This window comes from Porites lutea, chromosome 4 (genome assembly GCF_958299795.1).
Source record: "Porites lutea chromosome 4, jaPorLute2.1, whole genome shotgun sequence".
Lineage (NCBI taxonomy): Eukaryota > Metazoa > Cnidaria > Anthozoa > Scleractinia > Poritidae > Porites > Porites lutea.
Window position 1 is genome coordinate 41,503,758 of NC_133204.1, and position 27,033 is coordinate 41,530,790.

The 27,033-nt window shown below is 40.4% G+C and overlaps 1 protein-coding gene across 2 annotated transcripts in view; it reads left to right on the top strand.

Annotated features, from left to right (window-relative positions):
- Positions 1–511: 511 nt before the first annotated feature.
- LOC140933624 (uncharacterized) overlaps positions 512–27,033 on the top strand; it is a 33,077-nt gene continuing 6,555 nt past the window's right edge. The window contains exons 1-15 of one of the 2 annotated variants that reach the window (XM_073383230.1): positions 512–747; positions 834–935; positions 1,445–1,528; positions 2,117–2,614; positions 3,614–3,814; positions 4,239–4,955; positions 5,518–5,710; positions 6,623–6,774; positions 7,415–7,599; positions 8,423–8,498; positions 9,735–9,854; positions 10,748–10,814; positions 12,314–17,955; positions 18,089–18,308; positions 20,774–26,392. In XM_073383230.1, the coding sequence (XP_073239331.1) occupies positions 631–747; positions 834–935; positions 1,445–1,528; positions 2,117–2,614; positions 3,614–3,814; positions 4,239–4,955; positions 5,518–5,710; positions 6,623–6,774; positions 7,415–7,599; positions 8,423–8,498; positions 9,735–9,854; positions 10,748–10,814; positions 12,314–17,955; positions 18,089–18,308; positions 20,774–26,392 (13,993 nt within the window). In that variant the 5' untranslated portion in view covers positions 512–630. Of the gene's footprint in view, positions 748–833; positions 936–1,444; positions 1,529–2,116; positions 2,615–3,567; positions 3,815–4,238; positions 4,956–5,517; positions 5,711–6,622; positions 6,775–7,414; positions 7,600–8,422; positions 8,499–9,734; positions 9,855–10,747; positions 10,815–12,313; positions 17,956–18,088; positions 18,309–20,773; positions 26,393–27,033 lie in introns of those variants that run through there. The other variant, XM_073383229.1, reaches the window with a different exon arrangement.

The following is a 27,033-nucleotide window of genomic DNA, read 5'->3' on the forward strand; positions in this document are numbered from 1 at the left end:
GGCTGAGAAGGCTCAAAACAGGTCTATGGCCTTACTTCAGAACACGACGGCACCGAATTTGCTTTACGTCGAAAGAGCAATTTAGGGTTAACTTCTGTCTTGCGTGCACTTCCCTTAAAGCTTGGTGCACTAATTTTCAGTCTCCTCTCCTGAATTTTCTCTTGAATAACCCTGAACAAGAGCCATAATAGGCCTATTATGGCTCTTGCCCTGAATTACTTCCATCTCAGTGGGTTCCAGTCGTCGCTCCTAATTATTTACTTCCGCGACGCGCAAGCCGACAAGCCGGTCGAAAGCCGAAAAGCCTCGAGCCGGCGCTAGACCCATCTTTCTCCTTCCTATTTTTTACGCTTCGGCCACACAGGATAGCTGAAGATAAGTCCGACAGTTAACATTTCAGAAACAAAATATACTATTATGGGAGATAAAAACCGGGACAAAATGCCTAAAGCTTACGCTCGAACGCGCGGGGTGATGTGATCATGGGACTGGGACTGAGCTGAGCAGCCCAGCCGGCAGCTGACGTGTAGTTTGGAAAGAAGTTTGTAAGAAATGCTTCAGCTGAGGAAGAACGATATACTTCAAATGACACGTTAATCTAGCGCTTAAAAAAAGCGTTACACCTCCAATATGTGGGGAAGAATCTCCTCCATGGCGCAAGCCGTGCAGGAGAAACTGGAGGAGTCATTGGGTGAGAATCCAGAAGATGACATCGAAGCTACAGCCGAAAGTTCGCCGCCGAGGAAGGTTCGGAACCATTCATTAGATAAGATGTTGTTATTCACCGATTGTTGGTTTCTCATGTGTTTCAATGGTTGAATATTTGTTTCAAGGACAAAGACGTGATCGCAGATCTTAGGAGATCGTTGAGTGAGTCAGAGAAGAGAAATGAAGAAATAAATCGTGAATTCCAGAAGTTATTGCGACAAAAGGAGGTAAGGATCGACAAGTGTTTACATCTTGCCTTGTTACCTGCTGAGAGCAAGATATTGGTTCTCCAGCAGTATTTATGTCAAATAGATACTTTATGGACAAATATTGTAACAGTGTTTTCCTTTTTAAAAAAATCCGTGTTTAAATAATTCCCTCATATATATTTAGTGGTTATCCTTGAAATCTGAGCTGACAAAGTAAGTGTGGCCTTTGAGATCAATCTACAAATTAATGATTTTACCCTAGCTTTCGCGAAAGAAGGATGAAGTCCCAAAGGCCTCTATGGCCTCACAGCACCTTGCTTATCTGACTCTCTTTAAGAACCATTAGGAATCAGGAATACCTCGGGTAGTGACTGACCTCTTACAGCTCCAACTTGAAGCCAAGATCTGTGGTGTTGCTTATCCGTATTTATTTCAACGTGGTTGCAGTGTTCTAAATCTAAATGCTGTGGGTTTGATAGTGATCAACTGGATAAATCATTGCTCTGTTCTTCTACTTGTATATCTAGGAGGAACTTGTTCAGTTACGAGAAACTGTTAGAGCAGGGCCATCACTGGAGTCTGCTGAGCTCTCATCTGAAGTTCAGGATGCTGTAAGTGCAAAAGGCTTGTCATTAACATGATCAACTGTATCTACTGCAGAAGCCAGTGTTTTCAGCCCATAGCTAGATAGCCCCCTTCAAGTTAGCCCCGGAAGAAATTGAGTTCATCCCATGGTGAATGAGCTCCGTTAAGAGTTAACTCTGTAAAATGTCCAGAATGAACACCACAATTTATCAACCATTTTGATTTAACAATTGATTTAACCATATTCACCTTGTACAAAGATTGCTTCGATTCCTAAAAGCGAGCCCATGATACGGTCATGTGATTCTGGTCAGTGGTAACCCTGTTTTGACAGCTGTCAATAATTGACCACCACATGGATGTGCGATATCAGGTTGCAGGCTTTCACACTAGCTAGTAAGTGTGAGATTTTGCATTGGTTACCCTGTGGTGCAGATGGAAAGGGGGAAAGGTGGACGTACAGTCAGATGAATCGATAACCAAATTTTCTTAGCTATGGGGTTCCTCTCTTAAGTAAAGAGTATTTTGTCCTTCGTCCTAAGCCTTGATTATGTTTATGGTAATTTTTTCTGTTTTTGTTTGTTTATTTGTTTTGTTTTGTTTTGTTTTTTCAGAGCAACCCAACTCAAAACATCCAACAGATTCAAGCACTTCTTGCCAAAAAAGACAGTGTAATTGAAGGTCTCGAGAAGCGACTCCATGAAAGTGAATCCTTGGTACGGCAACTGGAACAGCAGGGACGAGATAATGAGGAGAAAGTAATGCATGAACTAGCGGTCAAGATCAAAACTGCTGAAGGCTTCCAACTTAAACTTGAAGAAAGCAAACAGCTGCTGGAAGATAGAAACAAAACAATTGAAGGATTAATGGATCGGCTTGATGCTCAAAAAAGGCTTATTGAAAGCCGAGATCAAGTGATTGACCAGCTCAAAGCCATGAAGAATCTTGATAGTGGCGCTGACGAACTTGTTGGTACATTAAGGGAACAACTAGATGCAATGAATGAAAGGGTTGAGAAAGCTGTTGATGAGGCAGAGAGAGCTAAGAGGGAAGTCATTTCTGTCAAGAAAGAATTGGAGGAGAAAAGTGAAATGATTGCTGCAGCTGAAAAGGTATGAGCAAAGAAATTTTTACATTGTTCATTGCAAATACAGTTGACTCTCTCTTAACGGACACCTCTATAAGACGGACAGTCACCTCTGTAAAATGGACACCTAGAGTTGGTCCCTGCCTTTCTTTCCTCCCTCAATTTGACTCTCTATAAGATGGACTTCTCTTTAAGATGGACAGCTAGTGCCGGTCCCAAAGGTGTCCGTCTTAGAGAGAGTTGACTGTAAGTTAAGCCACTTGTTAACGTTTTAGTCACATTCGCCTAGTTACATGTACATGAAGTTAGCCTCTGCAAGTCTACCATAGACCATTAGTCAGGGTTGTCACTAAGATTTCAAGTTGCCAGGTAAATACAACAAGTAGACAGGAAATCAAACAGCCACAGTCTGTAAGGGTTTCTTTTGGTTCTATTTTTCTTCTATTTTTTGTCAGTGGGGGCCATGTTCAAAGTAGGCAGGGGAAAATCCCCGGCCCCCGCCTCTTAAAGACAGCCCTGATCAGTGATAGACTAGTAACCTCCTTTTGACCAACTGGGGCATGGTTCACAATGAATTCTACATAGTTTCTTAGTGCTGTGCTGATCATCAATAAAAATAAAAATATTGATAAGAAAAACCTTGCAGTAAAATGTATTAAAAAATGTTCGATCTATTATGATAGAAAAATAATGAAAAAAAAACTTTAAAATAAAAATTAGAATAAAAAATGGTAAAATTTCTTTGTGTCCTTTTAAATGGACTCTTAATGCAGCTGTAATCCTTTAAGAACCCTTTTCTGATACTACCTTACTGCTCACCTCATTTTCATGTTAAATCCAGGTGATAGATCAAAACTATGTGATATCTCAAATTGAATCTTGACTGTCTTTTATTAACCTGTGATTACTAATATCACCTGAAGTTACAATAGATAAACTTTGGTTAAGCTGTTCAGACATCCAGGCAAGCACACTGAAAGAGCTTGCTATTCAGATCAGCTATTTTGCTCTTTTCTCATTTTAGTTGGAGCAAGAGAAGGCCTCACTGTTACGACATATCCATGAAATTGAGGAGCAACACAAAGAAACTGTCTCGAAGCTACAGCGTCATGTTCAGGAAAAAGAAAAACTTCTTGCTGCTGAGTTTGCTGAAGCTGAGCAAGTGTACAAAACTACTGAACATGATCTTAGGGAGAGGTTGGAGGAAAAGACACAGATCATTGAGGTGATTTCAAATAAATTTATGCCGCTGTTCCTGACTGAGAAAATGTTGCCATTTGAAAAGTTTAAAAATATATTTTGTCTGTTTGTGTTCAAACCAACCTGACTTGCATGTGATTTGAAGTTGCAGCCAATAAAATCGCACAACTTTTCCTGACAGGCTTGGGATGCAGGAAGGCTTAAAAAAAACCTGCCAATTTGTGACTACGATGAAAATGAAATTTGACCAAATTTTAGATGCTGGCTCTCTACGTCATCCCGCGTAATAACATGTTATGTTTATGTGTACCGTAAACATATCATTTTTTATGCGAAAGCTCACATCAAGTTTCACTGGTGTTTTAAAAATGGAACATTGTACGTGTACATGCAATTGAATGAGTGACAGAAGCAGATATTAATTTACTTTTATCATTGTTTCTGTTTAGTCAAAAGATGAAGCTATCCAAGTCCTTAAAAGAGCTATGCAAGAAAAAAACTTGAGCAGTGAGGGGGCTTCGCCACCCTCTCACAGTGATAAAGTAGTGGCTCTACTTGAAGAAAAAATAAAGGAACGAGAAGAGACCATCAGCAGTCAGAATCAGAAGATTAATGCATTGGAGAAGGATTCAGTAGACAAACAGAGTGAGATTGATTCTTTAAAAAAGTCTATTGATGATAAAACATTAGAGGTAAAAGGGCTCCAAGATACTATAGGAGCAAAAGAGAAGGAACTTACAGAGATCAAAGAAAAACATGAGACTGAACTGAGTGAAAAAGAAGTGAACTTGCAATCACAAGTCAAGATTAATGATGACTTGCAGAGAACTGTTGCTACATTAAGAGAGAGTCTTGCTGGGCTCGAATCCAAAGAAAATGTCACAGAGCGGCTACTGCTTCTTGATGCAGAAAAGGAACAACAGTTCAGGGATGAAAAGCAAGCTTTTCAGGATAGTGAAAAAGCTCTTCGCGATCAGCTGCAAAGTTATCTTGATCAGAACAATAAAATTGCAGAGGAGCTGGGTGCAGCTAAGGCTGAGATTGAGGTAAAAGAGAAGGAGGTTCGTGATTTGAATGCTAAGCTTGGGAAACTAAAACTTCAGGCTAAAGCTAAGATGACAAGCCTGCAGAATGAAAAGGAGAAACTCTCCAAGGATGTGCAAGAGGTACATACATTTGTAAACAGTAAACAAATAATCGTGGTATTGCATCTCTCTGTGGCAAGACTTGAGTACCTTTACGGCAAAGGGGCTGCTATGTAATTATTTGAATGATTTTGCTATTTACAGTCTGTCAAAACCCTTTGAAAATAGTTATGAAAGATGTTTATTGTCTTGGGGGTAGGTCTAAATGGAATGGATGGATGAAAGACTCTATACACTGAGATTATAAACCAACTGAACAGAAAATCTTGAGAGCATTGCATCCTATAGATATATGTACCATCACAATGGTCACATTTTTCATGTTTCATCTGCACCCACTTCAGCATAATGAAAGGCATGTTGGGATTTTTGTCCCGGAACAATTTAAGCTACTGTAAGTTCAACCCGATAACTAACTCTTGAGCAAAATGCTTAGAAAACAATCGACTGGTCAAAGTTAAAACAAAAGAACCTACACTACACTGTTGTCAATTGTAGAGAATTATTATCCATGATATTTTACATATACCTGTATGTTATTACTATAATTTGGTGTAGCAAGAAATAATACTTTCCAATTTAGGCTGAACTGCATCTTCTGCATGAAAGAGAAGAGAAGTTGGCCATTCAAAAGAAACTAGGACAACTTGAAGAAGAAAAAGAAGCAGCTGAGACAAAAAGACTGGAATTAGAGCAAGCACTGGAGGAGTTTGTAAGGTCAACTGACAAAAAAGGAGTATTAGCTGCCCTGGATAAAAAATCTTCCTTTGAGCAAGGTAAACAAAATAATTATTCTTATAGTGGTTTGAAGAATCCAGTTTTGTCAAAAAACCAAAAATTGGGTACATTTTTAAGCTAAATATTGTAGGGAAAAACAAATAAAATAAGGTTACATACACAGTGGATGTCCTGGATCTCTTGTGAAGAGATTTGTGTCAGTCTTTTGTGTTAACTAAAAACTAATTGGAGAAGAAATGACTTAACAAAGACATTTGGCTTTTAAGGTGGCCCAATGGGGTTTTGCATGCTCAATACCTCCCAAGTTTGAGCATAAACTATGTTGTCATTAACAAAGATTTGGAAAAAATTACCACCCCAGCTGCATTAGATAAGGATGAAAAATTGTTATGATCAGGGTTACAATGTTATCAGAGTTGTCAGCAATACAGTGATGCAATTACATGTACCTATTTTACTTGCAGCTGTATTTCCGGACACTGGGAACTTTTCCTCCAAAATCGTTTAAGGGAGCTTTTTCCTCCAATAGCCACCTCAGTGTTTGTGAAGTTTAAGCAAAATCTATGGGAGCATTATCAACAAATTTTGTGATGGCGTTTTCATTTTACAAGTACAGTAAAAACTAAATAATCCTAATGTTCATCCATTATCTGTATCTGTCATCTGCGCTTTTGAAATGCCATTTCACCCCATAGTAGTTTCAGTCTTCTTTCATAGAACTTATACCTGTAAGTGTTGCATGAATAGAAGAATTTGATGAGAATTTGATGGTACAATAATAGCAATAATTTATTGAATGAGGCTGAGTAGGATATGAAGAATTCTGCAGATCGAGATGGGTGTTTTTATCCACCAGGGCTGAGCCTTTTTAAAATAACATCAACCTAGAATAACTGTAATAAAATATTTATGTGTATGTGTCCTTTACTTCTCCTTCTGATCATAAATAGATGATGGCGAGCCAGAAGAGGAGTTAGAAGGCAGTGGCACAGTGTCAACTATTGTAGGGTCCACATCAGAGGAATCAGGTTTTGTTAATGTTATGAAAATACTTGAAGAGGAAAGATACTGCATGGAAAGAAGACTTGATCTCATAACTAAGGTACTGTATTTATGTAAATGAATATAAGATCTTTCCATTGTAAAAGCAATTTACGCAATTGCAACCTAACCTGAAAAATAATTATTTCAGGGGTTCAATGGGATTCAAACCCATGACCGGCTCTGTGTTAGCACTGCTGTATTATACAAAAAAAATGTTTTTTTTACTTTTTACTTGTTTTGTTTCTATTTGCTCTGCTCTAAATGTTTTCTTCTTAAATTCCACGTACTGTGTTTTTAGCTCTTTAAGCCCTTAAAGTGATCAAGGTCTCATTTTTCTTGTAATAAATTATCAGTTCTTTATTAAAACAGATTAAAATTCTTTATTAAAACAGATAAGTGATGAGAATTAAGAACATGATCACACAAGAGGTAACAACAACGTCTCCCTGTTTCTTCTTTAGGAAACATATAGGGGCAACAATGAGAAATTAACTATTGATATTTGACTGTATTATAGGGCTTAAAGGCCTTACAAAGCTTTAAATGTCAAACTTGGTGATATAACCTCTGCTGTGTATTTTCTTACATATAAGTGAAATATGTTAAAATAATATTCAACAGCTAAATGGTTTGTTTTCAATAGCCATTTTAATTCTTATCAGAATTTTCCTTTGCTTTTTTTTTTTTTTGAATTCTAGGAACGTGACTCATTGCAGAGCAAGGTGGAAGAATTAGAAGAAATGTTGGAGGCCGAAAAGGAGCAACAACAGAAAAAGGCAGAGGAGATTAGCTCAGATGAAGATGCTGAACATGCTAAGCATATGGCAGAAGAGTCATTAATGATGCATGTGGAAGCTTTGCAGGAAGAAAATGAAATGCTCAGGTAAAGAATAATACTTTGTAATGACTAATAATTATTTTGACTTACTGTACATGCAGAAAAATAACTTACAACAGAGACTTATTTGGTTAACTTGAACTGCATTGTTGTAGGAACTTTTTCTTTATGAATGGTTGCTAAATATCTCTAGTTTGTGTTTTGCACGTTGGTGTTCTATGGAAGGACTATCCTGACCTTCTACTAGGCAGGAACATATAATGTACATGTAGTTGAAGAAGAATAGCTTGAGAAGTGTATAGGAAACCTAGAGCTTCTTGAAGAACCTGATATCCCATGGCTTTGATTGTGACAGACTTTCAAACTGTCAAACTGTATGGCTGACTGAGTGAGTGGCTGGCTGACTGACTGAATGACAAACTGTATGGCTGGATGACTGACTCACCAGCTCACTAACAAACTAAACACCAGACTGACTGACTGACTGGCTGGCAGACTGACTGACTAACTTACTGACAGGCTGACTTACTGTAACTTATTGACTGACTGACAGATTGACTAAATAACTGACTAACTGACTGACTGACCGACTACAGTGTAGCTGACCAGCTGACTGCCTGACTGACTTTTATATGAGTGCTTTACAATAAGTTCATGTTCTATGGGGGGATGTGTGGTCTGTCTCATCAACACTCAAGCTCATAGCCATACATTTATTTTCTTAAGTTAACAGACATTTTATGTTTTTATGGTGATTCTGTTTGGTTCTGTGTTGAAAAAGTTCACTTGTTACTTGTCCCTTATATAATATATATATATTCCTTTTCTTTTCTCTCTTGTACTTTTCTTTTTTGATAATAATAATCAGAACATCCCTAGAGCTGGAGCAATCAGTAGTGGCAAATTTGAAAGAACAAATGAAGCAAGCTCCCTTGAATGAGAAAGTAAGTTGTACGCTGTATTTTTATTAGCAAGAGAAAATAGCCAAGGTTTTGTGACACCATCACTGGTTTCCCTGTGAAATGGTATCTGAGGAACGAGCGCAGAAATTCCATATTGATGACATGTCCCTAACCAGATCTGGAAAGCGCTTCTGATTGGTCAAAGCAATAATCACTTAATGATAATTATTATTTTCCCTCATGGCACAACCAGTCAGAAGCACTACCCAAATCTGGGTAGTGACCAGCGTGCAAAGAAAGTAGTGTCCAATAGCCCGGGGCTAGTGGATTTTGCTATCAGGCTAGTGATTTTTGTTTGCTGATGGACTGTAATCAATCCTGCTAACTAAAAAGGGTTTTGGGGCTAGTTGAAATGTCTTGTGGGCTAATACATGCTACTACAGCTTGCCCGAATAGCAGGCTGTAAAACTGACTTTATTTGCACCCTGGTAGTGACATGTCAACAGTATGGAATTTATTCATTTATCAGTTGTCATTTCACAGGGGATTGCAAAATGTTGGCCGTTTTCTTAGTCTGTATTTGTACTAAAATAATATTCCCTTATTTGGCCTGGTTCCCTGTGTGTGCAGTGCATATGGCTAGTATTTAAATGAGTGCCATTGTATAGTACTTTTCAAACCAGAGCCAGAGGTGTTAACTGGAAGTCTTACTGATGTGATTATAATCTGTGTGCTCTATGTAATGAGTCTAGATGATTTAAAACAATCTGAAGAGATGAGGACTACTGAGAGTTTTTTGTACTTACTAAAAATCAAATTTTTTATCACTTGAAGGAGAACATTTGAGTTATTGCGTTTTAACTGCTTAACAGAGTTGGCTCTTCCTATCCAGACGACTGAAATGAAGTTCTGTTGCTTAGAAGCTTAAAAAATCTTGAAAACGTAAAAACGGTTTTTTTGAGTTCTCCAATGAAATCTTTGTTCAGAAAACTGTTGTTATTTTCTTTTTTCCTTGTAACATTACAAGAATAATAGATTAAACTTGCTCTGCAGTTTAAAAAGTTGTAGTATTTAAATCGTCGTGAGGCATATATGGAACAGAAAGAGACCAAAATAGAAATTTTAAAAAAGTAATAAAATTAAAAACTTAAAAACTTTAGTTTCCGACAGCATTCGAACCAACGTCTTAAACTAGGTTCTTAATAACTGACGTATTATAATATGCTCAATCAGACGACCATGAAAAGTAAATTCTGATCACAGAATCCAACATTTCAGCTTTTCTCCAAAGATGAACGCATAACGTACCTGGAGACGAAAGTCGCCCAGCAACAACAGAATCTTCATCTGTTTAAAACAATGCTACAGCATAAAGAAGTTTATGTTTCAGAAGATGAGGTGAAGGCCAACTCTTCTTTCCGTTCTTTAACCAAACTGTGGTATAGCCATTGTAAGATAATGAATAAGGGAATCCCATTGACAGAAACGGTTCAGTTGGATTCTCAAGTAAAGTCGAGGAAACTTTTAATAACGAGTAAAAGAAATACCCCTCTTACATAAATAGTACCTTCTCACTATTTCTCTCCCGCACCCCCTTTTCTTCTCCTTCTTTCTTCTCATGGTTTCTTTGGGCTTCCTTGCCAACCCAAGTAAATACCCTTAGGACCAGAAACAGTCTCCATTTAAGAAGAGTGTCAGCTTAACGGAGGTTTAAAATACAATTTTTGTTTGTTGGCGGGACTACAAGCAAGTGTCCTCTTGCGGAAGGTGTCCGCTTGTAAGAAGCGTGGGTTAGCGAAGTTCGACCTGCGTGACACTGTCCCTTTTAAAACAGTTTGACTTACAGAAAGTTTAGAATTTGTGTTGATAGTGGGGGGCTTAAAGGGTTAAAAGAAACTGATTATGATTTGGTCACACCTTTGAGAATAAATTTATGTCTTTTCCCGTGTTGTTTAATGGCCATTTTACGTATCAGTGACTGTATCAACGTAGTTTATCCCTTTGGGGAACAAGGGTGGTGCAGTGGTGAGAACACTCGCCTCCCACCATTGTGGCCCGGGTTCCAATCCTAGCGTCGACACCATATCATATGTGGGTTGAGTTTGTTGTTGATTCTCTCCCTTGCTCCGAGAAGTTTTTCTCCGGGTACTCCGGTTTTCCCCTCTCCTTAAAAACCAACACTTCTAAATTTCAATTCTGTTTGCTCAGATATTCCATTCTTTGATAATTTTACTCTTATTGATCGCTAGGGTAGTCCGCCCCTTGTAACAAATATTCGATTTCGTTTGCAGAAAGAGTTGCAGTCTGAAATTGGCTCCTTGAAACAACTCATTGCAGAAGAGAAAGAAAACTCTGCAGGTTAGTAACGACTGATCTGTGGCTGTTCATAGCATATTGTCTAATTTGTACGTAACTTGAGTGAATGGTACTATCTCTAGAACGAGTTTGAGGAGAAAAAAGTGGCTGAAAGAAAAGGGAAAGCAAGGTGGGAAGAGAACGTAGATTATCGAAATGACTTCGTGAGGACTTAATTTTTAACCTCGCACTGATAGCAGAGCTCATTTTCAGGCTTTTACAGAACAGTGTCTTAGTTGCGTGTCCTGACGTAACGTTTTCAGTTTATGTCTAGACCAGAGCACCAAAGCTATTTTCTTTAATCTTTGGTCATAGACAAAAGGCAATTTTTGTTGTAAGTTAATTATGTTTATTACTGTTATCTCTCACGGATATTTTAAATGCCTTTTCAGTCTTTTACGATTTTCTCAGTGTCTCGCGATCGATGCAACCTCCTCCAGCGCGGGCCCAGTGAGGCTTAATTTTTTTTTTGTCTGCTTTTCTTTTCACCTGCAATCTTGGAAATGAGCTATAAGCTTTAATATAGAGATTTAGCATAGGTCAAAAGCGAAGCTCTCGATGGAACTTTTAAGAAATGTCTTTCTGAAGTAGTTTCCTGAGCGTGCGATCACTTTAATACCATAACTGGTCAGCTGAGAACTTTAAAAAACACGTCACCTTAGTGACCTGTAAAAATGAGCCCACGATAAAGTCATGTGACACTGGTAAGCAGATACCCTACTTTGACAGTTGTCATTTGATGATAACAGGGATAGAATATCAAATTAAACCCAGTTTGTATATGCCTTGGACTTTTAAGCAATACCAATTTCAGAGCTGAAGCTCACGTACCAACTCCGCGTTATGGACAGTACTTAACGTATGCGCGCAACCATATCACCAGAGCAGTGGTAGCCATAGACAGCTGTTTGGCCCTTATTGGGGCTTATCAACATGACATAGCCAGTACTGGCCATACGGCGGAGTTGATACGTGTGCTTCAGTTGAAATTGGTCCAGGAATTTTAAGCTAGTAAGACATTTCACATCCGCTAACATAAGGGGCGGACGTATGAACGGACGCTTTTGTCAGAACCAAAATTTCTTTCCTAACGCATGCGCACAGCCGTATCACCTGGGCAGTGGCAGCCATGGACAGCTGTTTCGCCCTTATTGGGGCTCACCAGCATGGCATAGTCGGTACTGGCCATACCGCGGTCTTGAAATGTGTGCTTCAGTTGAAATTGGTCTTGTAGTTTTAAGCTAGTAAGACATTTCACGTCCGCTAACATGAGGGGCGGACGTACGAACGGACGCTTTTGTCAGAACCAAAATTTCTTGGATGTTTAGATAACCAAAGTTTCTTACCCATGGTGCTCCGCTGCAAGCGCTGCTAGCTCGAGAGAACTCCGCTATCAGTCCTCGCAGGCCTGATTCCGTGCTTGTCATTTTCAGTAGAAATATGCATGTCGCTCTGCAGTTTTGCTTTTGCCATGACTCACCAGTTTGGAATGTTTCCCTTAGGTCTACTCAACCAGCTTGAATTGAGTCAAGAGGAATGCGCGAAACATGCGCAGAACGTGAAAAATCTGCAAGAGGATCTTGGAAAAAATGCGACAGCTGTTGATTCCTTGAAGCTTCAACTTCAACAAAGCGTAGAAGACCATAGCAAAGTTCTGGAGGGAAAAGATAACGAAATAAGCAATTTACAGCGAGAGTTGATGGATAATAGCTCTGGTTTTGAGATGTTAAATGCCAGCTTCACCGAGACGACCACCCAAGTACAACAACTTCAAGAGCAACTGGCTGCCAAAGAAGCTGATGTGGAGAGGCTGGAGAAAGAATTAAGTGAGCGAGAGGCAAGCTTAGAGCAGCTCAAGGGAAGTTATACGGATGTTTGTTCTACAGTCAATGAAATGCAAAGTCGTTTAGCAAACAAGGAAGAAGAATTAAAGGCGTTACAAGATAATAGGGGCTCTCAAGCTAGTGAAATCGAGTCCTTGCATTCGAAACATGGCGAATTTGTTGATGAGATTCAAAACCTCCGGGAGATTATCGAGGAGAAGGAATCTGAAATTGTTCAGCTTAGAGCAGACTCGGATGGAAAAGACTTGAGTTTCGAACATCTAAGCACAAGTTTGATTGAGTCTAGCTCTCAAGTAAAAGGGCTTGAAGACGTTGTGCAGGCTAAGGAATCGCAACTAAAGGCTATGCAACAGAGCTTTGACGAACAAGCTCTTAGTTATAAAGAGTTGACGAAAGTGGTATCTGAAAGTGCGTCACGGCTTGATGATTTGCAAGAGGCACTTGTTGTAAAAGAAGACGAGGTCAATGCAATTAGGTCAGAATTAGTTGAACAGAAAGCCACAAGTAAGGAAATGAATACAAGGTATAATGAGGCAGTTGCGAGGATCGGTGAACTTGAGGGAAATTGTGCGTCAAAAGATGTAGAACTGAAAACGCTTAAAACGGCTTTAGAAGAACAGGGACTGCAGTATGAAAAACTGAACCAAAGCTCTGCGGAATCGGACAACCAACTGAAGCAGCTACAAGATTCGTTGATCGATAAAGAAAGAGAGATAGGCACAATCCAGGTTAGCTTGGAAGAAAAGGATACACGTATTGAAAAACTGGTCTCGCATTGCTCAGAGAAAGACGGCCAGATTAAAGAAGAACAAGAATTGCTCAGCGTACGAGACAAGGAATTGGCGACTCTCAAGAACAGCCTAGAAGAACGTGAGAAAAGCTTTCAACAGCTGAGTTCAAATCTAGATGAGGCTAATATCCAGGTGAAACAACTTGGAGAAGGCATAATGGAGAGAGATGGAAAAATTTGCTCACTTGAGAGCCAGCTTGCAGCTCTCGGTCTGAAGCACGAACAACTGATGTCGAGTTTCACAGAAGCTGGTTCTCAAATGAAAGATTTGCACGATCTGCTCGCAACTAAGGAGAGAGAGTTGCACGTACTTAGAAGCAGCATGGAAGACCACGGCTCCAGCTTTCAAGAGCTCACATCTCAGTTAACTGATCAGAGCTCGCAGCTGCAAGACCTCAACAGGTCGTTAAGAGATAAACAAGGTGAAATCAATTCTCTTAAAGCCAGTTTAGAAGCGGAGGAGGCAAAGTACAGCGAACTTGAAGCCTCACACAATTCTGAGGTGTCTAGACTTGAGGAGGTCATTACATCGAAAGAAACCGAGAATGTTTCTCTGCAATCGGAAATGGAAGAACATTTGGCCACCGTGAATGAACTAAACACAAGCTTTGATGAGGCAACATCTAGGTTGCAAAATCTTCAAGCAGCTCTTAAAGACAAAGAAGAAGAAGTGGTAATTCTCACCACCGAACTTAAGGAGAAGACTTCCAGCTTTAAGGAGGTCACTGAAAAGCTCGAAGAAACCGGCCAGCAACTTTCTGAATTCCAGGAGGTGCTCCATACAAAAGATAATGAGATCGAAATGTTACAATCTAATCTTGAAAGGAAAGTTTCCAGTCTTGAGCAGCTGAATGTGGCCTATAACGAAGTAGCGACCCAAGTGAAAGAATTGCAGGATTTAATTGTAGCAAAAGAAGATGCAGTCAACAAGTTGCAATCGATGCTGGATCAGCAAGTTGCCGACTTTGAGCAGTCGCGTACTAACGTTGCTGAAAACTCTTCCCAAGTAAACGAGCTTCGAGAAACACTTCAGCACAAGGAAGAAGAACTCAACCAGTGGGAAGCACGTTATGCTGAACAGAAATCAAGTGTTGATCAGCTCGAGTGTCGTTTGGCAGAGACGACTTCTATAGTAAGTGACTTGCGGCAGACATTAGGTGAAAGAGAGGCGGAGATCAGCACACTTAATGATAATCTGAACGACCAAAGTTTCTACTTTGATTCCCGCTATAGTGATTGGAATGAAGAAATGAATGCCCTTCGCGACCAGCTCTCCGGGAAAGAGGAGGAGCTACTTGCTTTAGAAACTAGTTTTAATGAGAAGAGCACGAGCCTTGAAAACCTTGACACGAGTCTGAACGAGACAAATGCGCAGCTCGAGGACGTGAAAAGTCAGCTTGCAGCAAAAGAAGGCAAGTTCGCTGTTTTGAGGAAGAAAGCACAGGCACTGAAAAAGTCCCATGACACTTTGGCCGCTGAGAACGTAAGTTTCAAAAAGGAGTTAGATGAGCTGAGGAAAGAGAAGGAAATTTTCTTGGATGAAAAGGAAACTATGGAAACATGCCTAGCACAGTTGATCGAATACAAAAATCAGCTACATACCAAGAATCAGGAAATACAGCACTTAGAAAATAAACTTGGACAGGTGGAAGAGGTCGTACAGTTGGGCAGTGAGGAAAAGGAGGTATTGGTCTCAAAGGTAAGGGAGCTTCAAGCAGCGCTAGATTCCTTTCAGCAAGAACGTGACGAACTTGCTTCTCAGCTCAGTAAAACTGAAGATAAAGAGATGGTAATGGAAGAGTCTGCTCATCGCGTTAAGGAGGAGGAGTCTCTGGTTCAATCTGAAAGTGTGAGCCTAAATTCTGATTTGGTCAACTTGAAAGAGCTGTTTAATTCAAAAGAGAAAGAAGTTGATGACCTTCGGAACATAGTGGAGCACTTAAAGCGCGTCAATGAGGATCTTAACAAGTCTTCTGAGGAACAGATAGAACAGTTAGAAGTGAAGCTGTTAGCCAAGGAAGAGGAACTAGTTAAGGCAAGTAGAAAAGACGTATTGAACGAATACAAGTCTAAGTTTGAGCAAGAAAAAGATGAGTTGTTAGCGAAGCTGGAGACAACTTCAGCTGAAAACGTGTCGTTAAAGAATGAACTCTCGGAAGGTGCAGCAAAGTATAGCGATTTATTATCAGAGTACGAGAATGTTAAGGAAGATTTAGAAAGAACCAAAGATGATTTGAACTTGAGAGATACCCTGATGGAGTCACTTCAAGCGGAGGTTTCTGAACTTACGAATGTTATAAAAGAAGGTGTCACTGCATCTCAGAACGAAGAAGAGTTGAGAAAGGAAATCCAGGCTAAGGCAACGAAAGTGGTTGAGCTCCAAGAGGAACTAAAACAACAGGAGGAATTATTGAGCGAAAGAGATCAGGAAGCTGTCGAACTTACCAATTTATTGTCAGAAAACACAAAAGCACTCTTTGCAGCAAATAGCAGGCTAGCGGAACTTACTAGGCACGAGAGTGAATTAGAAACGTCAATTGGGCAAGCGGACGAAACTACTAGTAGTCTGCAGGCTGAACTTAGTGATATTAATTCCAGGCTGCAGCAAGTTTGGCAAGATAAAACGGCATTAAAATCTGAATTGTCTGATCTCAAGGATACGTTGAGTTCTTCTAACCGGGAATTGGACGCTCTAAGAATAGAAAGGGATAGCTTTAAGGAAGAGCTCACGTCAAAGAATGAGAGCATTAGTAGCGCTGAAAAAGACAACTCTGAGCTAAAAGCAGTCGTTGAGGAAATGTTAGGTAAGGAGCAGCAGCTTTACAAAGAACTGGAGGAAACAACTGGCGAACTTAACAGGTTAGATTCTCTTTGTAAAGAGCAAGAACAAAAACTTCTAGAACTCAACGAGGAACTTGACAAAAATAATGAAACGTTATTAGCGGCTGAACAGATGGCTGATAAGTTGAAAGAACAAGAAACTTTCTTCATTGCTGCTAAACAGGAAAGGGATAATTTTGAGACTCTTTTGGACGAGACGAACGCCAAACTAAGTCTGGTGTCTGCAGAAAAGGCCTCTTTAGAGCTGGAAATTCTCAATGCAAAGGATAGGTTAGCTGTATTAACATCTGAGCACGAACAGAGTGTTGCAGAGTTAGAAAAAACAAAACAACAACTACACGACAGTGAAGCAAAAGTGCAAACGCTTAAGGACGAGATATTAAGTACAAAGCAAACTCAAGCTGAAAAGATCATACCTCAGGAAGTGGGATTGTCAGAAATAGCCCCTCAGTGGGAGCTTCCTTTGGGCTCTTCTTCTGACGAAACTGCGGTCCTTCCATCTCAAGGAAGACAATCTGATAGTAAAATAGAACAGCTTCAGCAAGAAAAGGTAAACCTAACGGCGGAGCTCACAGAGCTTAAATCAGAGTTAAACGATGCAACAGAAACAAGACATGCTGCAGAAGCAGAGCTTACCAGTACAAAGGAAAGACTGAATGAATTGATGGTGCAACACGACTGGGTGACATCTGAATTGGAGAGCTTAAAGGAAGAGTTTAGCGATCAGGAGAAAGAGTTAGACAGTGTCAAACAACAACTTGCTGAAGCTAACAGTTCTAAAGGGGAATCACAAGGAGTTACTGGTAGTGAATTGGAAGAGAGATGGCCTAAAAAAGAAGACGAGCTTGTGCAGATGAGGGACAACTTTGAAGATGCTGTGAGCAAAAAAGTGGAGGAAGTGGCATTGGCCAAAGATCTCGAGAAGGCTCAGGTCACTGAACAACTTACAAAGCAGTTGGAAGAGACCAAGGCGCATAAAGATGGTGTGATTGCTAAGCTGAAGGACAAAATAAGAGAGAAGATTGACTTAAACAAGAAACACACCGCAGAATTCAGGTTAAAGTTGACAAATGCCCAGAAAGAGAAGAATGAAGCCCTTCAGAATCTGCAGTATCAACTGGAAGACGCTCAGAAAGAGAAGGAAGAAACACTGCAAAAGCTTCAGACTTACGAAGAAGAAAAGGAAAGGGCAGTACAGGAGCTTAGATGCCAATTGGATAACGACCAGAAAGAGAAAGAAGAAAGTATAAGGGAACTTCAGTCTCAACTAGAACTTCAAATGCAAACATCTGAACAACTTTCAGCCGCGTTGGATCAAGTACGGGAAAACGTCAAAACGAAAGATGATGAGATGGAGGCTCTAAGAAGCAAAGTTGTTGACTTGGAGAGTGAGGGAGAGCAGAAGGACCTGAAATGGCAAGAAGTTCTGCTTGATTTGCAGAATCTTCAACTGGAGATTGAAAAGCGTGAGCAGGAGAAAGTAGAGTTGGATTCCCGCCTGCAGGCTAGCGTAGGGCAAGAAGAGTATGACAAGTCAATTACTGACAGAAACAAGCTTATTGCTAATCTAAAGAAAAGGCTGAAAGAGGAACGAGCAGCAAAGAAAGAAGAGATGAGCAAGTTGCAGAGTTCTCTTGCAGAGAAGGATGCAGAGGCAGAGCAGCTGAAGGTAACAGAATAAATAAATGAATAAACAGATAAATAAATAAATAAATAAATAAATAAATAAATAGCGATTTTGTCTTGTCAGTGTAGTTGATAAAATCCAGTTTTAAAGTTTTTAATCTTATTGTTCGAATCAGGTGTTGCACGCTGAGGAGCTCTCTGAGGTTAACCAAAAGCTTCAAGCTTCAGTGGACGATAACAAAACCTTGGAGGAGAAACAAGATGCTCTTCAACATGATCTTAGTGACGCTGAAGACGAGTTGATCGTTATGAGGAAAACGGTTGAGAACCTAGAGAATGAAAAGAATGAACTGGAAAGAAAGCAAGACCAACTAAAGAAGGAACTTGAAGAACAAGGTAAGCAGTGGTCTCGTAAATAAGAGATATTACCGCCAATAACCTTGGCCAAGAACTACATGGCATCGAAAGTCTAGCCCAGAATTTGTTTTGGAATTTGCACGAGAAATCTGGATTTCATTTTGCTGGAGTTGACTCAGCCTAACCTTGAGGTGTTGTTTACTAGAAGTACAATTTTTGTTCCTAACTTTTCCGCAATTGAAAAAGATGCCGCGCAAGATTAACGGTGCGTTAAACGGCGAAGTTACTCCATTTTGCCATTTCCTTTCTCTTTATAACGAAATGTCTGAAGCCGGCTGCAAAACAGGTATTACTTAATTTAGTATAACAGGCATGCGCGGCATTGATTGTAGAATAAAATCCAAACTGTGGAAAAGTTTTGAAAGTGGAAAGAAAACGGCGGCGTCTCCTGATGGAAAAAGCCGCCGAACAATTGTTTTAACGGGGTCAAATCATTGTCCAGTTTCTTGAATTTGCAGTAGAACAGCTATTTTAGTTGTTGATTGAAGAACAGTCAGTGTGTATTTAGGAATGCTTTGCAGTAAGTCTGGAAGCCAGCGTATACTCGATAAACAAGTTTGTTACATCCCTCTTAACTTCAATTAGCATGTAATCGTTGAAGAATGGCTATCATATTGTGTAGCTACAGCTTACCATATTTCTGAATGGCAACTTGGTCATTGCCCTCAATTACTCAGTGCTGCCTCTCATTAGTTTATCAGGAGGAGGTCATTTCGCATTATAGAAACACCACGTCTTCTCTTCGTTGCCTGTCTTTGCTGCTTATCATTGCTGCGCCATTTTGTGCGAAGAAATACACTTACCCCTATCGCTGCTGTGCACATCCTGTCTATTTTTTACTCAGCGCGACTTGTTTCCTCTGTCATTTGCCTACTACATTATTTTATTTTGAATGGATATCCTATTGCATCTCGTGGCAAAGAAATCACAGTTAGGAAGGTCCTAAACATCTTACACATATCACACTCAGAGCTACTTGTTTGCCTTGTCGTTGTCTGTTTTCACTCTGTGTATAATTGTGATCTGTGCTTATGCTGCTGCCTTCCCTAGGAATTTGACTCTAAACGCCACTTTCTTCTTTGTTTCTCGCACAACTTCGCAAGTGTTTGTCTCATGGGTAATCCTACTCGACACTAAAATGCCTATATATGACGTTGTTTGGCCAATTTCATCAAGTAATCGCAAGCTACATGTGCTCGTGTTAAGATGCACGTTGAAGGAACGACCCGAAGCAGCTTATCGCATACGTTATCACTACCACGTTGTTACGCTGTCGTTGATTTGAATCACCACTTTCGTTGCACTTAAATTGTAATCACTGCTCATAAACACTTCTCCTACCCTTCACACCGAACATCTCCTCAGAGAATGAGAGCTCATGTCTTGAAAAGCCTTGATAAGCACATTAAAGCAATGCTGACAATAGTGAGGTAAGTTGGTCTGCATTTGTTTCTGCGCTTACCTTTTGTCTTGTTCTCATTTTCATTCCTTGCATTGCTCTACAGCTTCTTTATTGTGGTGTTTCATATAAATCAGTTAACGTGTAAATGGACATAAAACACAATGTAATTAAAGTGTTAAAGCTATTTGTATTCCACTCGACATTTTAATTGTCTTAATAGATTTTTTACGCGTTACTATCCAGTCTATCAGACAAAATAACTAAAAAACAAATCCAGCAGCAAGCGTTTCCGTGCGAGTTCGTCGAGAAAGTTGGGACCAGATTAAAAAAAGAGGAATGCTATCGCTCTACCTTTCGCGCAAGAAATCGATCGGAAACGCTTGCTCACGCTGGCTGCATAACCTGGGTTGCCACGTTGTCCACGGTCAAGAAAAAGTCAGGGAAAGATGTGTTTTCGTGATCTGCAAAAGCAGCGGGCGAAAAAGAAATGAAATGTTTGATTTTTGTGAAAGAGAGGCAACTTTGCAACTTCTTTAACTTTTTTCAATAGTGTACTAACAGAAATTGATACTGTTGATGTTTTTACCACAGTTTCCCCCATGTATTTTTTTGTTTGAAAAAAACCACTGCAAATCAAAATTTAACTATGATTCACGTTCTCTTTTTAATGTAAATACTTTTTTTATCTGATATTACTGACTGAAATGTTCATACTCTAAACAACCCGCTTCCTATCCACACGTTTGGGTTAAATAAAGGAATGAATACATTTACTTCGCGTTTTTTGATAAAGTAACATAAATTCCGTAAATAACGAATTTAAGATCTACACAAGCCTGCTTCAAATTTACTAATATAACGTCCTTTTATAATCCGATCGAGAATTACGGTGAGCTAGCAAAAAATCCGAAGTAAATCCTAATTCGTATCTTAAAATTCCATGGCGCAATATCCATTTTATGTTCTCTTTTCGTTTTCGTTTTATATGCTCTTTTGAGTGGCTAGGCTTTCTTATTCTTTCTTCCTTAATTTTTCATTGCAGAAGATGACTTTACCTCCAGCGTCGACGCCATGAGCTCTCAAAAGGAAAAAGCTGACAAGCTCATTGAACACTTACAGCAAGAGTTGGATGCGCGTAATAACGAAATGACTGCAATGAGAGAAAACGAGTTAAGTCAAAAAGAAGAAAAAGAACTGCTCCTTAATGAAGTTCAGCAGCTTAGCGAAGCGGTTGAACTTCTTAAAGAGAAGGGAGTAAATGCTGAAGGACTGAAAGAAGAGATGGATGCCTTGACCGATGAGAAGGCTAAGCTAGAAGAGCAACTTTTATCTGCTGAGGAGGAGCTTTCGCAGTTGAAACATGTAAACGAGCAGCTACAGATTGATGTTGAAAACGCAAAGAGTGTGGTAGCCTCATCTGCCCTGGAAACCGTAACTGGTGGTGAAAGCACTGACGCCTTTGAGGCAGGTTTCTCCGAGGTCGCAAGTGGCACCTCTCTGCTTGAAGACACTCTTTCAGAGGAAGCGTCCCCAATTGTTGAAGAGTCCATTTCTTTACAGTTGGAAACACCGTTGAGTTCACCATCTGTGGATCCTACTAGCAGTAAAGAGCTTGAAAATTTAAGGAGTGAAATGTCACAAATCCAAGCTGAACTTTCAAGGGTAAAAACCCTGAATGAAAGGTTAAAAGCGAAATTGAGAGCTCAGATGAAAAAAGAAAAGACCAAATCTGGATCTACTGGAGACTACGATTCCAGTGAAATGAAAGCAGACATTGACAAAGCTCGTCAGGACAGACTCAATGCTGAAAAGGCAATTCATGAGCTGCGTGAACAATTAGATGAAGTGGTTCGCCGCAAAGATGGCGTCATCGGTGACCTCAAGACAAAGGCACAGCAGCTCTTAGACGAAAAGGCAAGAAATGATGCCCTTGTTGAAAAGTACGAAAAGCTTGTAGCAGAGAAAGACGAAGAAATTAACCGGCTATCAGAAAATGCTGTTGTCCAGGTTCAAGAGCTGAAACAAAGCTATCAGCTCCTTAGTGAAGAAACGAGAAAGAACGCAGATGGGTATGAGCAGATTCTTACTGATAAAGAAGCCGAGACTCAAAAGTTGAAAACAGAATTTGCTAATGCCGAAATGGAGGCTGAGCTGCTTAACGGCAAGCTACAAGAAGCACAACAGTCTTTAGAAGAACTCAACAAACTCAAAAGCAACTTTGATCACATTGTGTCTGGCCTCCGTGAAGATCTCCAACAGGCACTCGCTGAAAAGGCGGCCGCTGACCAACTGGCTCACGAATTCCGCGTTCAGCTCAAAAGAAACGAGTCATCCTCCAGCGAGGATGTCACTGTGCGGAACGATGCCTCCGATATAAGCCTACAAGCGGAGAGACCACAGTTGGAGGCTAAACTTCAAGCTTCCCTGGAAGAAGTTGCCTCATTGAAAGAAACGTTGGTGAGTGTTACGAAAGAGAAAGAAGAACTTGAAAGGAATCTAGAAACACTTAAAGAAAAAGGAATAAACGATTCTGAAGAAACAAAAGTTCGACAGGCTGCAATAGATAGCAAGGATGGAGAAAATACTACGGAGCAAGAATTGCTTTCTCTAGCCCATGATACACCGGAGTCCTTAAATGACGTCAATTGGTTGCAAAGCGAGTTAAAGAAAACGACCGAACTGAACAAAAAGTTGAAAGCGGCTTTAAAGAAAAAACGAACGCGATCAGGTTCAAGGGAAGATGATGCGTCTAACGAATTAAAAGTAGAACTCGAGAGGGCTAGAGTTGCAAAAATTGACAGTGACAGACAAGTGACGGAGCTCCGCTTGGAACTTGATAATTTCGTGAAAGACAAAGAAAAAATTGTTGCTGCACTTAAGTCCAAAATTGATAGATTACTTCAAGAGAAGGAGCATTTTAGTAGTTTGATTGAACAACATGAAAAGCAGCTATTAGAAAAGGACTCTCTTATGCATGACTTGACCGAACAGTTTCACACCTTGGACCTAGAAAATGAAGCTTTGAAGAAAAATTTGGAAAATACGTCGGCAATGCGTGCAGAACTACAGCTAACTGAACAAGCGAACATGGACTTGGAAAGACGACAAGAGAATGCCCAGTCACTCATTAATGATAACAATATAAGAATATCCGAACTGGAGAGTGAACTAAGTAATACGAAAGAAAAATATGAGAAAGAAATTGAGGTCTTGAAAGAAGACCATGAAGTTTTATTGTCTGAGAAAGTAAGAGAGGCTGATGAGGCTATAGCGCAACTGAGACACAGCAATACTGAGCTTCAACAGGATATCCAGGCCGCAGTTGACGAGAAAGGTGTGATAGAAAAAGAACTATTAGAGGCTAAATCTGAACTTGAGCGAGTGATTCAAGAGTCTTATCCACTTATTGAAGAGAAGGACGGGAAAATCAAAGAGCTTGCTGCCCTGATAGAATCAAAACAAAGGGAAGCAGATGAAATAATCGCACAGCTGCAAGAAAACGAGGGCAAGTTACAAGAAGAGATTCAGGTATTGAAAGTAACGACTGAAGAAAATAAGAACCAGCTTCAACATTTACAGTCAAAGCATGAAGAACAAATGCAAGAATTTGAAGTTCGTATGGATGAGAATCACCAACAACTGCAGGAGGAAAAAGAAAAACGTCAAAACGAAAGGAATGACTTGGAGGAAAAACTCCAGGAACAGCTGATGCGAAGCCAAGAAAATACCAGTAATTTAGAACAGGAACTCGCTCAATCTAAGTCAGAAATTGAGAGTTTGAATACTCAACTTCAAGTCGCAGCACGAGAAAAGCAGGACATCGAGAAACTGCGAAGTGACTTTAATCATATCATATCAGGACTTCGAGAAGATCTTCAGCGGGCGCTCGATGGCAAAGCAGCAGCAGATGAAATTGCTCATGAATTCCAGGTTCAGCTCGAAAACTTGCGAAAATCAGACGCTGAAGCTTCTGACAAAGCCGATGGAAAATCAGTGCATCAGGAAAACATGATTTCAGAGATGCTAGAAGCAGCAGAACGAGAGGTGGCGGACGTTAGAGCTGCTTTGGCCGTCACCGTGAAGGAAAGGGACGATTTGCACGATAAAGTTAACGGACTGCAGGTCATGCTTGAGCAGAGCAATCAGAAAGAGCTCATTGCCCGTGGTGACAGTGGTATTAAGGATATTGACAAAGAGAATGCTGAGAGGCCTTTACAAGAGGTTATCGTACAGTCTTCAGTGGACAATCAGCTCACTGCTACTCCTGTCAATGAAGGAGAAGTAGAACTTGAAAATATGAAGAACGAAATGCAAAGGATAAAAGGACTCAATGAAAAACTAAAGGCAAAGTTGAGAACCGTTATGAAAAAGAAAAGAGTTAAGTCGGAATCGGGTGATGAAGACCTTAGTGAACGCGAAAGGGTACAAAACCAACTTGAAAAAATCCGTCAAGAGAAGATTGAAAGCGAGAAGACCTGCCAGGAACTGCGAGTTGAATTAGATGCGTTTGTGCGTCAAAAGGAAAATATTGTCAATGAGTTAAAAAGCAAAGTTGGACAGTTGAACATAGAAAAAGAAAAAAGCATCAGCTTGATTGAACAACTGGAAAAACAGATTGAGGAGAAGAATGCACTGCTGCAAGACCTGCAAAATGACGTTGGAGCGCTGGAAAGTGATAATGACCAAGCTTGGAAGAATGTCGAGGAATTGAGACAAGAGAATACCAACTTGTGTGTCGAGATAGATGACCTTGTTTCTCAAAGAAATGAAAGTCAGAGAGAGTGCAGTCAACTTAAACTTGAACAGGATAAGCTGGGTCAAGAGTATGAATTTCTCGTGGAAAAGAAAGACGAAACCATTGCGAACTTGGAGAAAGAGCTGGAGGACACAACAGAAAAGTATAAAACCGAAATTAGGGCTACAAGAGATCAACATGAAGGAATAATATTCCAGATCCAAAGCAATGCCGACACTCTAGAGAGAGAGCGATTATCGGCGTGCAGAGAGGCTGAACAGTTGAAGAGTCGGTTACGTGAACTGAACGAAGAGAGAGAGGATATCGGAAAGCTGAAAGTCAATTTTGACCATATTGTCTCAAGTCTTCGTGAAGATCTTCAACATGCTCTGGAGGGTAAAGCGGCGGCCGATCAAATCGCTCATGAATTTCAGGTTCAGCTGAAGCGTCTGGAGAAGATATCAGGAAAGCTCGAAACGCAGTATAGCGATGTGGCCGTCGATACCTCGGACATGGAAAGGAGGGAGGAAATAACACAGCAAACGTTTGAAGCAGTTCAGAAGGAAGCTGAGAGGCTGCGCGACGCTCTGCAATCTACTGCCGCAGGCAAAGCAAACCTGGAAAACAGGATAAGAGTTCTAGAAGCCGAGGCTCACGATAGAGAGTTGTCCGACCGCACAGTTAAAACAGACGAGGCGGATGGGGATCGAAGGGAGGTCGTGTCAGAGGCTCTAATTAGGTCGCCAGAAAGTGAGCTTCTTTTAGCTTCTCCGCCAGAACGGCCTACTTTCTTTGACAGTTCTTCTGATAATGAAGACGTTCAGAAACTTAAAGATGATTTGTCCAAGGTTCAGGCTGAACTGGAGAAGTTCAAAACAGTCAACGAGCGATTAAAGGCGAAATTGAAGGCGATGATAAGGAAATCAAAGGATACAAAGTCTGAAATAGGAGGCGAAGGAGGTATCCAGGAACTAAAGGATGAACTAAACAAAACGCGCCAAGAAAAATTTGAATGCGAAAAATCGGCGCAGCAGTTGAGAGTTGATTTGGATGCGTTTGTCAGAGAAAAGGAGAGACTTGTTAGTGAGCTTAAGGAAAAAATACAGCAAATGATCGCAGAAATAGAGGAGAGCAATACCCGAAATGAAGAGTATCAAAATCTTCTGTTGGAAAAAGATACTGAAATCGGTAACCTTAGTGGACAAGTAAGGTCTCTAAGTGAAGAAATTAATGAGGTCAGTCGTGAACTCGAGAATAATGTCACGGAAAAGCAGAATCTGAATGCAGTCTTGGAACAAGTTCAACTACAGAGGGTTAAAGTTGAGAAGGAGCTGCAGGAGGCGAAGATTGCTTTGGATCATCTCCTTCAAGGTGATAAACCTTTACTGGACGAGAAAGACCAACGTATAGCGGTCTTAGAGGCAGAGTTATCAAGTCAAAAAGAGTTGTATGTAGGGGAAGTAAACAGTTTGAAAGATCGTTATGGAGCTGTGATATCTCAGCAACAAAATCATGCGGACAATCTAGAGCAGGCTCTGACTGCTTCTGGTAAAGAAGTAATACAGCTGCAATCACAGCTTAATGCGTTGGAAAAAGAGCGTGAGGATATTAACAAACTAAGAAAGGACTTTGATCACATCGTGACTGGGTTGCGTGACGACTTACAGAGTGCCCAAGAGCGGACAGCGGCAGCTGATGAGATCGCTTACGAGTTTCAAATGAAGCTCAAAAGAGCAGAAAAGTCGGCAGTGTCATCAGAAGTAGAAGTCCAAGACATGTGCATCGGTACGGAGGATTCCTTTCACCTTTCAGGAAAGGAAAATGAGATTCAGCAATTGCATGCTGCTTTGGATCACCTCAGAGTGGAAAAAGAAGAGTTGGAAGAGAGGGTTGCGGGTCTTGACGAAGTTGTGCAAGATAGGGAAGGTACTTTTAGAAAAGATCTTGTTATTTCCGTAGACTCGATCGGCCATAAACCGTATCAATTCTCTTACACACGACTTGAACGCACATTGCTGCGAGGTTCTTTTAGCAGCCTATTACAGCTCCAGGTTACGCTTTAAGAAAAAATTGAAGCATGTGCTCTGAGCCCGTGCAACACAGGGTACCCAGCAGAGGAATTCTCTGAAAAAATATTTCCTAGTCGCCTAAAGGCAAAAATAGGGCTCCAGAGACCAATGGGCACTGCTACATCACAGAAATTGAGCGTCTTCGATAAGCTAACGCAACATCGTAAGGTTTGTTCCCTATTTCTGTTAACAACCCTCCTATCCTCTAATTATTTGTGTCACAAAGTCATATAACGAGCGAGTGCCTGGTTAGCAGTCTTACATCCTTGTCTGTGAATAACTGAATTGATCGGCCACATGGGTCCTGTCCTCCCCGTCGTTTTAGTCATGGCAGCCTTTCAAGTCATCACGATCGTAGTTATCTGTGTTCCTTATATCGTTCATCTTCTTCAGTTATTTGTGGGCTTTGCGGGTTAGTTGATGTTGTTGGTGTTGTTGTCTTTTTTTTTTCGCTGTGTCATTTGATCAGTAGGAAATTTGAATGCCTCCTTGCCTGCC